This window comes from Mus musculus, chromosome 13 (genome assembly GCF_000001635.26).
Source record: "Mus musculus strain C57BL/6J chromosome 13, GRCm38.p6 C57BL/6J".
Classification (NCBI taxonomy): Eukaryota; Metazoa; Chordata; class Mammalia; order Rodentia; family Muridae; genus Mus; species Mus musculus.
In genome coordinates, this window is record NC_000079.6 from 4,573,331 (window position 1) to 4,587,232 (window position 13,902).

At 36.3% G+C, this 13,902-nt stretch overlaps 1 protein-coding gene across 1 annotated transcript; it reads left to right on the forward strand.

Moving 5' to 3' along the window:
• The first annotated feature begins 744 nt into the window (after nucleotides 1–744).
• On the forward strand, nucleotides 745–13,213 carry Akr1c21 (aldo-keto reductase family 1, member C21). The gene is made up of 9 exons (NM_029901.2): nucleotides 745–902; nucleotides 1,826–1,993; nucleotides 2,901–3,017; nucleotides 3,740–3,817; nucleotides 4,026–4,148; nucleotides 6,950–7,059; nucleotides 7,818–7,983; nucleotides 10,450–10,532; nucleotides 13,008–13,213. The coding sequence occupies exons 1-9, from the start codon at nucleotides 819–821 to the stop codon at nucleotides 13,048–13,050; spliced, it is 972 nt and encodes a 323-aa protein (NP_084177.2). The 5' UTR covers nucleotides 745–818; the 3' UTR covers nucleotides 13,051–13,213.
• Nucleotides 13,214–13,902: the final 689 nt, after the last annotated feature.

Below are 13,902 nucleotides of genomic sequence, written 5' to 3' on the forward strand. Positions count from 1 at the left end.
GAATCACTCCTCTATCTCTTCTTCATCATTCTTATCTCTCCATCACCTGTTTTCTTCTTGCAGTGGCTCCTGCCAGAGGCTTTTGTGCCCACTGCTAAGCTGCCTTCTGCTTAGGGGTAGAGGTCATTTGTGCCTTATTTTAAATTATCATATACAGAGTATATGTCATATATAACTTTTGATACATGTATGCATGTATGTGTGAATGTTTCTGAGTGTGCAAATGAGTGAGTCTGAATCTATATTTATTGTGCCTTTTGTTCAGTTCTTTTCTTTCTATTCATCTTACCCTATTCTAATGTGTTAGTTTTTGTTTATTCATGTTATCAAATTGTATTATATAATATATATTATATTATATTATACATAATTATATATAACATAATAATATACTATACAATTATACATATAGGTGTATATTTTATATACATATATATATATGTATATATATACATATACATATATATATAATATTCCTTTCGAAGCCTGTTTGTTTTCTAATGGAAGAGAGACAGGGGATGGATCTGAGTGGGAGAGGAAGTAGGAAGGACTGAAGGGAGGGAAAAGAATAATCACCATACATTGTATTTAAAAAGTCCATTTTCAATAAAAGGAAAACAAGTATTTTTTTTCTAACTAAAGCTAACTTAAGCTAACTGGATCTCACTTCTTTCTAACTTGTGTAAACACACATTAACTCCCACACGTGACACAGATTATATAATAGCCAGGAAAGCAGAAGAGGAGTTCTCATTACTAAAGTGATCTGTGAAGGCAAACATCAAGCTGAGCCAGCTTATTTTGAAGAGGGACACATAATGAACTCCAAATGTCATTGTGTCATATTGAATGATGGTAACTTCATTCCAGTGCTGGGTTTTGGTACTGCTCTTCCTCTAGAGGTAAGACCAGGGTTGCTGGGTTTGAGGGTCCAGAAGAAATAGAATCAGAATGAGTGTAACTCTGTGTGATTTGTAAAGTCACTCACTTTCAGGTGCTCTTTTAAAGTCAACTGGGAAAGCTATTATTGCAATAAAGTTTCTTTGATAAGGTGTGTGAGCCCTTTAATATGGTGCTCTGCTTTGTGTTTGACTAACTATCTCATTTTAATTGAACAGTATGGGCTAAGCAAGTGATGCCCTGTCTTCTTTTTCTGGATGTTAATGTTTCAGAGTTACCACTCACAAACATATTGGTCTTTAACCTTTAATTTTCCTCAGCCTTTCCAATGCTGTTGTAATAGATTTTGGTTGAAGAGCCAACTTCATTAACCATTCTTGATGCAAAAGAAAAATTAGAAATAAAATTGTGACAATGGCCTAGCAAAACCCAGGAACTTAGTGAAGACATTTAGACATGATTGAGCTCTGTTGCAAATAACATTTATGTAGAAGCAGGGATGCTGGTTTTTCTTCTGAAATCATAAAATAGTTGTCTTCCTGGAATTTTGAACTTTAGTTCAGGGTTTTGGATTATGAAGTCATTCCTTTAATACAGCATTTAATTTTTTATGTCAAATGGAATATATTTTCTTGTGTAAATTTTTGTTTAATATTCTTATGATTTCCTGTAGTGAGTACTGGATCTTAGGTGCTAGTAGTCATCTCTTATAACAATGGCTAACCTATAATTGCCAAACACAAAAGAAGCTCTCAGATTGACTCACTCTTGTTACCCCATAGACAGAGATCTTAATCTTAGCTGGAATTATTACTATAAAAGACATAGGATAAATCTGATAGCAGAGAAGGTCATATTTTGTGCCTCAAAATGTTCTGAATAATGACTATCCATCTATAAATGATACTTTTTTGTTTCTTTTTAGTGTCCCAAGAGTAAAGCTAAGGAGCTCACCAAAATAGCTATAGATGCTGGTTTCCATCACTTTGATTCTGCTTCTGTCTATAATACTGAAGATCATGTAGGAGAGGCCATCAGAAGCAAGATTGCTGATGGCACTGTAAGGAGAGAAGATATATTTTACACCTCAAAGGTACTGCTTACATAATTTATCCGTGAATGAACAATAATATTTGAAGAGATATTTATATGATTGGATCAGTGATTGTTAGTGAATTGTATTTTCTTATCTATCTTTAATTCACATGCATTTGTGTATTGAATATAATCTTAAGTCACAGAGAGTGGCTTTCTCATTATCAATGTCATTAGATTCATGAATTTTATGCCTCTCATTTCTGCACCTTATTTCATAGCAATATGATGTAAACCGGACTATGGGAAAGAGAAGTCTTACTTATCTCCTGGATAACATTTTAGTAGTTTTCAATACTCTGAACTGTTTAGATACTTTTATTAGTAAGAGAAAATAGGATAAGACTTCCAATTTTAAGTAAGATATAACTAATCCTATTTATATTATATAAAACAATAACAATAACCTATTTATATTAAATACAAAACAAAACATTGAAAATATTTTCCCATAGTTACATGAATTAAATATTATACAAGGCAGAGTAACAGAGATAAGAATCCACTATTGACATTTGACATACACAGGTGCATACTGCATAAGCAAAACATCACACATATGTAGATACTCACGCAACTAACTCTTCCATATTGAGTTGTCTGGGTAAGAACATTAGACAAGACACATATTTCACATTTTCAATCCAGGGAAATATAGTATTGATGAAAAACATTATTATTACTTGATTAAAATGTTGTATATTTAGTAATTTTTCAAAGATGAGTTCATAATAAAGAGGTATTTGAATGGTTAGATCAGGTAAAAGGCCATTTGGGTAGAAGTAGAATATTCCCCTGTGCACATCAATTTCAAATCAGTAGGAAAAATATCTTTGTATTAGCTGAAGCAAATGATTAATTATTAGAATTTATTAATTCAATTTGAATTCCATCTTCAATTGCAGGTTTGGTGTACTAGCCTTCACCCAGAACTTGTGAGAGCTTCCTTGGAACGGTCACTGCAAAAACTTCAGTTCGACTATGTGGACCTGTATCTCATTCATTACCCAATGGCCCTGAAAGTATGTTGCCTGAAATTCCAGAAATATTTCATATAGAGTATAGTTTGGAATTATAGTGTCTATGATATGGCAGCTATAGCTTCTATGAATCTAAACTGCACATCCTGCTGAGGCTCAGATCTTAACAAAGGAGGGGAAAGAATGATTTTATGGTCCAGGAGAGTAGAAAGTTTGTTGTGAGATTACATCTTCTAGAGATATCAGAGAAGCTATACCCACAAAATTTCACCAATGTGCTGACCAGAGTCAAGCTGAACAAGGACCAGTAGACATGTTAATGTGGAAGGGGAAGGTCTCATGAGGCCAAATATTAGACAAATAACAAGCATACAAAAAAAAAAAAACCTCAAAAAATATCTATAGACAACTAAGGAATGCTGAAAGCAAGTTAGATAATCTTCTCAGGAAAGAGACCTCAGACTGTTTATCAACCAAGCGGTCAACTATAAATAATCGTAAAAGCCAACAAACACATTTCATCATGACACAGAGATACAATATTTATAGAAACATGTAATATATATAAGAAAATAGAATCCTACCACTGAAGGGTGTTTCATATAACTCAACATTCAAAATACATGACAAATATTATTACATTAAATATGACCCATCAATCTTATGGAGATTTAGTTCTCAGTTCTTCCTTTACCTAGAAGTATTGCTACTGGTTGGAAAGGGCATTTGTTGAGATGTTACTTTAACATTTGTTTCTATTCCAGCCAGGAGAAGAAAATTTTCCAGTAGATGAACATGGAAAATTAATATTTGACAGAGTGGACCTCTGTGCCACCTGGGAGGTAAGTGCTAGAATCCCGGATCACAGGAGTAGTGCACACAGAGGATAAAGTCAGTCCACAATTTCATTTATGAGAGTAGAGTATACCTTCTGTCATAAAAACTGAAGCTATTTCCAAGGGCTGAGGAAATATTCATGGCTTTATGTAGTAGAAATCTAAGTAGTAAACAACTCTAGAAAGTATTTTGTGTGTATATTTTCTTCCCCAGGCCATGGAGAAGTGTAAGGATGCAGGACTAACCAAGTCCATTGGGGTGTCTAACTTTAACTATAGACAGTTGGAGATGATTCTGAATAAGCCTGGGCTCAAGTACAAGCCGGTATGCAACCAGGTGAGGATCCTCAGCCTCTTCTTGCTCATTGCTCATTTCTGTGTCCTTTCTTGCCATTGGTTGATAGATATTCTGCTAGCATTCATATTAGCTTTGTGGAACAGAACAAGCGAATAGATCCTATTTATTTATTTATTTATTTATTATTTTTTTTTGTTGTTTTATTTTCTCTTGAGACAGGGTCTCTTCTCTGTATAGCTCTGGTTGTCCTGGAATTCACTCTGTAGAGCAGGCTGGCCTCGAACTCAGAAATCCTCCTGCCTCTGCCTCCTGAGTACTGGGATTAAAGGCGTGAACCACCACGCCTGCCTAGTGGTTCCTTTTCTTGATAGACTTTAGAAAAGTAAGGATGATCAAAGTAGACTGTGGTCAATAATCACACTCTAAATGGGAAAGTGAACTTGTATTCAATGTATTAAGAAAGGACAATGATTAACAGGGGGACAAAAGTGTAAGCAACAATACCTAGAAAAGATTGAGAAAGTGTGAGATTACCAGGAATCAAGGATACTGTGTCAAGAACAGATGATGGGTTTCATTGGGCTCATATGCTTTCTTGTTTATGGACCACAACTTAAGCAATACTAAAAATTAAGTAAAGCAGACTACAATTCTCATCCAGGTTAGAGGGCAGATGTTTATTTTTTGTTGTGGTATTATTTTGGGTATGTAAAATTAAACTCAGAAACTTTGAACAAGACTTCAACGGACTCTGTTTCTGAGCATGGTTCAATACACTCTCCTAGTTGATGGAATCAAATGAGTTGTGAAATAGTTTCTTTGTATCTCTGGCTCCATTCTTTCAGGTATTAACAACAGCATTCATTAGACAAGTAAAAGTCAGATATGAGAAAGGAGGTTATATAGTAAAACTTCTCCTAGTAATGAGGATACATATTCTTTTACAGTTGTATTAGCATTATGGAAATATACAGAGTTTATTACATTCCATTCTATATGGTTTTTCTCTTACATATGTGCTTATAGTGTACATGCAATTTGTGTTGATGTATATGTGGAGGCCTAAGGTTGATATCATAAGTATTCTTCTGGGGCTTGTTCCAGCCCCAGCAAGCAGCAGAACTTGGCAGCTTTGGCCATGTGGCTCTGGCTGTAAAGTCCAGAACAGAAAGGATTACTGGGACAATTGATGCTTGTTAGCTGGAGCTTAAACAATTAGTGGTGATTAAGAAGAGACTGGCATCACTGAGGTGAAATTTTATGGGAGGTGTTTCTGATAGTACAAAGAAGCTGTGTTCCAGAGGTAGCCAAGATTGTACTTCCTGCTGCAGGTGTACTTGGCAATGTGTAAGACTCACCCAAGTGGTACTTGTGAAGGCTTAAGGGGGTCATGAAGAGCAGCTGAGGCTTGACATTGTCAGAGGCTATGGAAGGTCAGTGGTGAAGGTGCAGTCTCAGTTGTAGTTGATGGTCTAGGACTGAAGGGGTCATGCAAAGAGTTTGAGGGTTGCCACCATGAAGAGGGTCTATGATAGGCTATTGGTGAAGCCTAGTCACAGCAGAAGACCCCAGTGTATTGTAGATGTCAGCACCATGGATGATCATCATGAACAGCAGCAGCAGTGCAGTGAACTAACCTGAGTTTAGAGTGCTACAGAAGGCAGAGTTGGAGAAGTGACACCAGCCTGTTGAAGGAGCCCAGATAATCTGTGTGAATACCAGACAGTGAAATAAGAATGTGTAATATTGAAGTTGCCTTGGAGACCCGAACATGTTTGAGATGCTGGAGCCATGAACTGTCTGCCAAGGAAAGCTGCTAATAGGGAGTAGAACCAACCCAGGAGATATTTTTGACTTTAACAGAGATGAAAAAGGAGTTGGAGATCTGAAGATGGGTTCGAAATCAGACATGGAGATTCAGAGTGTGGAGTTGTGATTTCTTGGCTTGCTTTGTGGATTATAGTTAAGTGATTGGATGAATCTCAAAAGAAACTTTGAACTTTGGACTTTTAACATTGTTGAGACTGCTATAGACTATAGGGACTTTGGAAGTATACTATGCATACTAAATGTACTTTGCAGTATACTATGTTTAGGTATGACTCCCATAAACTCATGTGTTTGAACAAAACTATGGGGTCCAGGGAGGAGAATGTTATAGTTTCTACATGCTTGTCCCAGGGAGTGGCACTATTAGAAGGTGTGCCCTTGTTGGAGTAGATGTGTCACTGGAGGTGTGGGCTTTAAAATCCATCATCCTAGCTGCCTTGAAACCAGTATTCTGCTAGCATCCTGCAGATGACATTGTAAGTAGAACTCTCAGCTCCTGCACTAAGCCTGCCTGGATGCTGCCATGTTCCCACCTTCATGATAATGGACTGAACCTCTGAACCTGTAAGCCAGCCCCAATGAAATGTCATCCTTATAAGAGTTGCCTTGGTCATGGTGTCTGTTCAAGAAGGAAAATCCAACTAAGACAAACTTCCAATATTTTCTTTTAAACACTTAAAAATTGTACTTGTTCTTTTTAAAGTTTAAATATGTTCCATAGTCAAAACCCCTCCCCCTATCTTTTATTCTTTCATTCTCAAGCCAGCCCTAATCTCTTTCCACTTCTCAAGAACTTCTATTTTCATTTCTTTGTTAATGATCTTGTCCTATTAATTAATGTTTCTTCCATCAGAATGGGTAGGAAGCTCTATACTTAACTTTTGGTGATGTTATATTGAGCTCACACTTTGTTGTATAGGCTTTCCTAATGTAGTTTATAATATTTAACATGTTCTTTATATCAATGTGTGCTTTCATGTAATATAATATCTTTCTTTGTTCATCTGCAGGTAGAATGCCATCCTTATCTCAACCAAATGAAACTTCTGGATTTCTGCAAATCAAAAGATATTGTATTGGTTGCCTATGGTGTTCTAGGAACACAACGATATGGAGGATGGTAATGGGTTCATTAAAATTAATTACAAATTAATAATTGTTGTTAGCATACCTTTAGTCTTGCAATTCTGTAGGGGGTGGTTCTGATGTTAAGGTCATGTTTGCCAATTGGCTGTTGATCTGCAATTAAAGAAAGCCATGTGCCCATTGCTGGGAGGAAGGTACAGTCAGGACTTCCAGGTCCTGAGAGGAAAAGGAGAGATGGAAAGGAGGAAAAGGGCATTTACCATGTTTTGGAGAGAGGAGAACCAGGCAACCATGTGAGATCTCAAAAAGAGAGAAGCCACATAGGCCACTCCTGCAAGTGGGCAGTTAGGGGAGTTTAGCATCTGAAGTTAAGAGCAGGTGGGAGAGACTGAGATAATAAACTGACATGGGCATGCTTTTCTAGGCTGAAGATAGTAGTGCTCAGCAATTGTTCCAAAAAGGCAATTTGAAATTGAACAACTGTGTGTTTGTGTCTTTTATCCATGGATTCAAGGGAAGCGGGAGGGGGCTGCTACTGTGACCACTTACCAGAGCAAAGTCAGATAGAGTGTAAAAGTTCACGCTACACAATTCAAAGTCTTGAACTCACTCAGGTGAGTTGGAAACAGAGAGAATTTGCATTTTAGAAAAAAGACAAGTTTACAATGTTGTTACACATGTTCAGGTACACACTTGAGAAAAATCCCTTCTCTAGGGCCACCTTTGTGGTTATTTGAAACTTCTTTACATGCTATAGCCTGAGATATCTAACCTACCTACATTTCATTCCAGGGTAGACCAGAATTCCCCTGTTCTCTTGGATGAACCAGTTCTTGGTTCCATGGCAAAAAAATATAATCGAACTCCAGCCTTGATTGCCCTTCGCTACCAGTTACAGCGTGGGATTGTGGTCCTCAACACCAGTCTCAAAGAGGAGCGGATCAAAGAGAACATGCAGGTAATGAGTGAGATTGTGAGCTTCCAAATTGTACATACCAATTCACCATAAGTACTTCTTTGGCAACTCAGAAGCCTTGCATATGTGCTTTCCTTCTACCTTGCTTTCCCATACTTGTGTTTTATATACATCTGAAGGGTTACGTCCTGTTCTGTGACAGCACCACAGTTTTGCTGCAATATATAATTAGAATTGGAATGAAGACAGATTTTAGTCTCAGCATTGCATTTAAAGTGTTCTTAGTAAACCTAAGTGAATGAAATAACACTTTTTCTTCTGAAATGAAGCACCTGGAGTAGATAATTTTCAGGCTGCAAATTATTTTTATATTTTATATTTAAAAAATAATTATTTATATCCCCTAAGTTCCCTCACTTCCTCCCCTTGACAGACTCCCTCACCCCATCCTCCCTCCTCTTCACCTGTGAAAAGGGTGTGTCTCTCTAATTCACTCCCAACCCTGGTGCATCAAGTCTCTGCAGGATTTGATGCATCCTCTCTGGCTGAGATAGGACAAGTCAGCTCTTCTACATATATGCCAGGGGTGGCCATCCAGCCCATTTATGCTCATCCAGCCCGTGAAGGCTCTATGCCTTCAGTATTGAGGAATGCCAATTTCAGGAATTGGAGTGGGTGGGTTGGGGAGGGTGGGGGATATGGGATTTTTCCAAGGAAAAACTAGGAAAGGGGATAAAATTGTAAATGTAAATAAAGAAAATATCTAATAAAAATTAAAAAAGAAAATCCATCAATATAATCCACTATATAAACAAGAAAAATAACAAAAACACACACATGATTTTCTCATTAGATGCTAAAAATCTTTTTGACAAAATCCCCCCCCCCATGTTAAAAGTCTTGGAGAGACCAAGGGTTCAAGGCACATACCTAAATTTAATAAAAGCAATGCCAAAAATACAGCAGACCAATAGCAAACATAAAATTAAATGGAAAGAAACTTGAATAAATCCCAGTAAAATCAGACAAGACAAGGTTGCCCACTCTTTCCCTATTTACTGAGTATTGTATTTAAAGTTCTAGCTAGATCAATAAAACAACAAATGGAGATCAATGGGATACAAATTGGAAAGGAAGAAGTCAGGCTATCATTATTTGCACATGATATGATAGTATACATAATTGACTCCAAAAATTATCAGAGGACTCCAACAGCTGATTTAAAAAAAAAACAAAAACAAAAACAAAAACAAAAAACAAAAAACAAAAAAAAACAAAAAAAAAAACCCTCCAGCAAATTGGTTACATAAAAAATTAACTCAAAGAAATCAGTGGACATCCTTTATACAAATGATAAATGCACTGAGAAATGAGATGGGGAAGTAACACCCATCATAGTAGCCACAAATAACTTAAAATATCTTGGTGTAAGTCTAACCAAGCAAGGCAAAGACCTGTATGACAAGAAGAAAGCCCATGAAGAAAGAAATTAAGAAGATAGCAGAAGATAGAAAGATCTCCCATGCTCATGGATTGGCAGGATTAATATAGTGAAAACGGTCATCCTTCCAAAATCATTCTACACATTCAATGCAATACCCATCAAGATTTCCAACACAATATTTTCACAGACCTTGACAGAGAAATTCTTAATTTCAAATGGAAAAAAACCAAACAAACCAAACCAAAACAAAAAACACCCAGAATATCCCAAACAATCCTAACAATAGAAGATTTCCTGGAGATATCACCATATCTGATCTCAAGCTGGAATACAGAGCAATAGTAATAAAAACTGCATGGTGTTGGTATAGAAACAGGCAGGAAGACTGATGGAACAGACTTGAAGACCCAGAAATAAACCCATACAATTACAGATACTTAATTTTCACAAAGAAGCCAAACCCCTACAATAAAAAAAGGAAGTCATCTTCACTAAATGGTGCTGGTCTAACTGTGTGTCTGCATTAAGAAGAGTACAAATAGATCCATACTTATCACCAAGTGGATCAAGGACCTCAACATGAAACCAGATACACTAAATCCAATAGAAGAGAAAGTGGGAAAAAAATCCTTGAAAAATGCATTGGTACTAGAGACAATTTTCTGAAGAGAACACCAATAACTATTTTGTAATTTTCGTACAAACATTTATTTTAACACTTAGGTATTTAACCACTTTAGATGTAATTTTATGTCAAGTATCTACAAATTCTGTAGTGAGTAATTTTTTTTATTAAGAGGATTTTTTTTACACTACTAATATTTGTATGAGTTAATGAAAGCAACCCCTTCCCATGTTTGGACTCTCATATTTAAAACATCTTTGCAACTAGTTATTCTGTGGCTAGAATTGTTTTTCTGCCTCATCTGACCTCACAGGGGTTATTCTGTACTTGGATGGGTTCTTTCATTTCTGTTGTGAGGTCCCTCTGTTTCAAGACTGAATCATTTGCACAGCAGTCTATATATGTAAATTTGCAAAAATGTTTCCTATCTGTGTGATAGGTTTTTGAATTCCAGCTGAGTTCAGAGGATATGAAAGTTCTTGATGGCCTGAACAGAAATATGCGATACATACCTGCTGCCATGTAAGTGACTTTATTAACATGTTTACTCCATTGATTTTCAGGAGGAATGCTTTTAAAGTTATCTCAATAAATGTAAATCAGTTGAAGGTAATCAGAGCCCAGAATCAGAAAAAGAAACTTCTAGAATTCTTTCTAGTCTGTTCTGAGTTCTGGCCTTATTCACAGAAGCAGGGTAAGAAGTCCAAGTGTTACATTTATCTGTTGTTCCTGAAGGTCTGTATTGTTTTGGGGAGCAAACTAGATAAGCGCACATCACTGAATTTACATATTCTCTGTGATGGTCTGAATCTGTATGTCTTGTGGATATGCACTGTAGACATTTCAAGGAACTTCCATGTCAATATCATGCCATCATGTCCCTTTCTCCAGCACTTGCTTAAACCCTGATCTTCCTAAATGTATGATCCCCCAACCTTGTAGTCTGTCATCATCTGCATATAAAACTGTTCACTGTAGTCAGGAAATTCAATGGTTTTAATAGTTTGAAAAACTTCACTTCTTTCCTGATGTGCTTTTTGTTCACGAACTAAATATTCAGGTCAGAGACCTGCTGGCTTGATGTGTTTGATAGCACATTCACTGTTGTAGCTCTTATAAAATTTAAAGAGGTAAGTGTAGAGTCCTAAGAAATTATTGGGAAAACATTGAAGACCCAGGGTTATGTTGAAAGATGGCTCAGTCCACTAAAGCACCTGCCTGAAAATGTGATTAAAGCCTGGGTGCAATAGTGTACTCTTGTCATTTAAGTGTTCTGAAGGTGAAAACATGGAGGTCCCCAGGCTTGCAGGTCAGCCATCCTATGCTAACTGTGAAAGAGTACAAGGTCAGTGAGAGACCCAGCCTCAAGAGAGGCAAATGCATTCTTGAGGATTACACCTAAGTGTTTCTATGTCCTCTACATCCATGTACAGACTTGTATATACACATTTGCAATCACAAATAAACCTTCACACACATATACAAGGACACACACACATGCAGTTTTTTAAATGGAATACTGTATAGAAACATTCCCACTGCTGTAGATAATTTAAAGCCCAAAGAAGCTGTGTTTTTCATTCTATATATAAAACAATAGAATTCAAGATAAGATGTATTATGAATGAGGGAAAGCAGTGGGAAAATCAATTCAAAACGAAAAATATGATAATATATAAAAATTATAAACATAATGCAAAGTAGCATTATGCATATTTTCTTCTAATTGAAGATAGATTTGTTTATCATACAATATATCCTGATTACCATTTCCCCTCTCTATACTCTTCCCAGTTCTTCCCAACCTCTCTTCACCTCCAGATCCACTCCCTTTATGTCTCACATTAGAAAAAAATAGGTTTCTAAGAGACAACAACCAATCATCTCAAATTAGATTATAATAAGGCAAAGTTAGGTATCTTTATCTTGCTTTCCAAAATAGAATATCATAAGATAAAGATCAAACATCACACTGAGGTGGGACAAGGCAACCCAATGGAAAGAAAAGAACCTCAAGAGCAGGCACAAGAGTCAGAGAACCACTCATTCACACATTCTGAGCTGAAATGAGCCAAATTATTTAATGATCATTTTATAGTTCTTGGACTTAATGATAAAATAAAACATCATAAAGATAAATGCAGTTTAAAACGAAAGAAATTAAATATCAGTAACTATATATTCCCAAATATCTTTAATTTGCTATATTTATTTATTTGTATATAGGTGTACATGTATTTGTGTGGGTGCATGTCATGGAGATCAGATGACTACTTGCCACTGAAGCTTCTCTCCTAATATATAGGTCCCAACACTAAAACTCAAGTCATCAATTTTTAGGTATAGCCTTACCCAACTGAGCCATCTTACCATTTTTCAATTAGTACTTCATTTCTTGTGTAGAACAATGTTTGCTTTCTTTGACGATTTTTAACATAAAATATTGACTATCTCTTAGTTAAAAATTATTTTTAAAAAATTTATTATTTTGAATATTTTTAATTGTATGGGTTTTACCTATATGTATTTGTGCACCCCATGCATTCCAGGTGCCATATAGGCCAGAAGAAGGCATAGTATATCATTCTCTGGAACTGCAGTTACAGATGGTTGTGAGCCACCATGTAGGTATTGTGAATAGCAACTGGATCCTCTGGAAGAGCAGTCAGTTCTTTTAAAGACTGAGATATCTCTCCAGCTTCTCTTTGCTTTTTTATTTTATATTTTTTTGATAGATACATGTTTGGACATTTGATTCTTTATCTTCTATATGTTGAGTACTAGGGAAAGGAGGGTAATAATGGTCTGAATCATTGATCTATTGTTTTCCTTCCAAGTAGAAAGCAATGTTTTTGAAAGTAAGAAAAGAAGATTGTGTGCCTTAGGGGAAAATTTTTATACTTTCACACTAAAATCAGTTATTCAGCATCATAGAAATCACTCCTTGTAGATACAGAATGACTCACTGCACTATGTATACATTCTTTGTTCTTGCAGTTTCAAGGGCCACCCTAATTGGCCATTTTTGGATGAATACTAGTATGTGAGGATGTCTCCTGAAAAGCCTATGGGTGGGACACTGCTCAGCTGCTGCCATCTACAGACTTGCCACTTCTCTGTAGCAATTGAGAACTTCTTGAAGATAACAAAAAGATATCATACCACTCTGAAAACAAATAAAAGACTCATTCTTCAGCACTTAACAAGGACACTGTACTGTTTTAATGCTTTGTCTTCCTCTGACTCATGACAACCCCAAATTAATTTGGCTAGAGTTTGTGTTTAGGGGATGGTAGAAGATATCAGCCACTTTATGAACAGTTCTTCCACAATAACGGGTAGTATTTTCATTCTTTGAGGATGAAAGTTAGCAGGTATTTATTAATCTAGGCTTCTTCAGCTCAGGGATGAAAAATGTGTACTATGTAGTAAGAAAGATTGAGGAGAGTGAACAATAAACCCAGAACTATATTAAGCATTTTAGGCACAGAAGTTCTACTGTTTACAAGAACGTGATTTAGTTCACACGTGTCAAAGCAGGGTGAGAGGTGAATCCACTTGCAGAGTTCATGAGGTTCCAATAACAAGTACAACATTCCTGGAGATAACTTTTTTTATTTACTTATTTTCATATATATCACATCCCCACTGCAGTTTTCCTCTATACTTTTTACTCCCTCTGTCAGCTCCCCTCACTCCCAGATCCACTGGCCCTCCATTTCCCTTCAGAAAAGAGCTGGCTTGCTAGGGATATCATCCAAAGATGATATAACATATTAGAATAAGACTAGGTGACCCAGTGGGAGGAAACAGATCTAAAAATAGTCAGAAACACACCCCAAACCACTGTTAGGAATATCACAAAAACACCAAGCTACACACTGTGAAATAT

What these genes read in the sequence shown, in the direction of transcription:
- Akr1c21 (NM_029901.2), top strand. Translation starts at nt 819, where the DNA reads ATGAACTCCAAATGTCATTGTGTCATATTGAATGATGGTAACTTCATT. An exon ending in ATATATTTTACACCTCAAAG is followed by an intron (nt 1,994 to 2,900) that starts GTACTGCTTACA and finishes CTTCAATTGCAG; the next exon opens with GTTTGGTGTACTAGCCTTCA. An exon ending in CGATACATACCTGCTGCCAT is followed by an intron (nt 10,533 to 13,007) that starts GTAAGTGACTTT and finishes TTGTTCTTGCAG; the next exon opens with TTTCAAGGGCCACCCTAATT.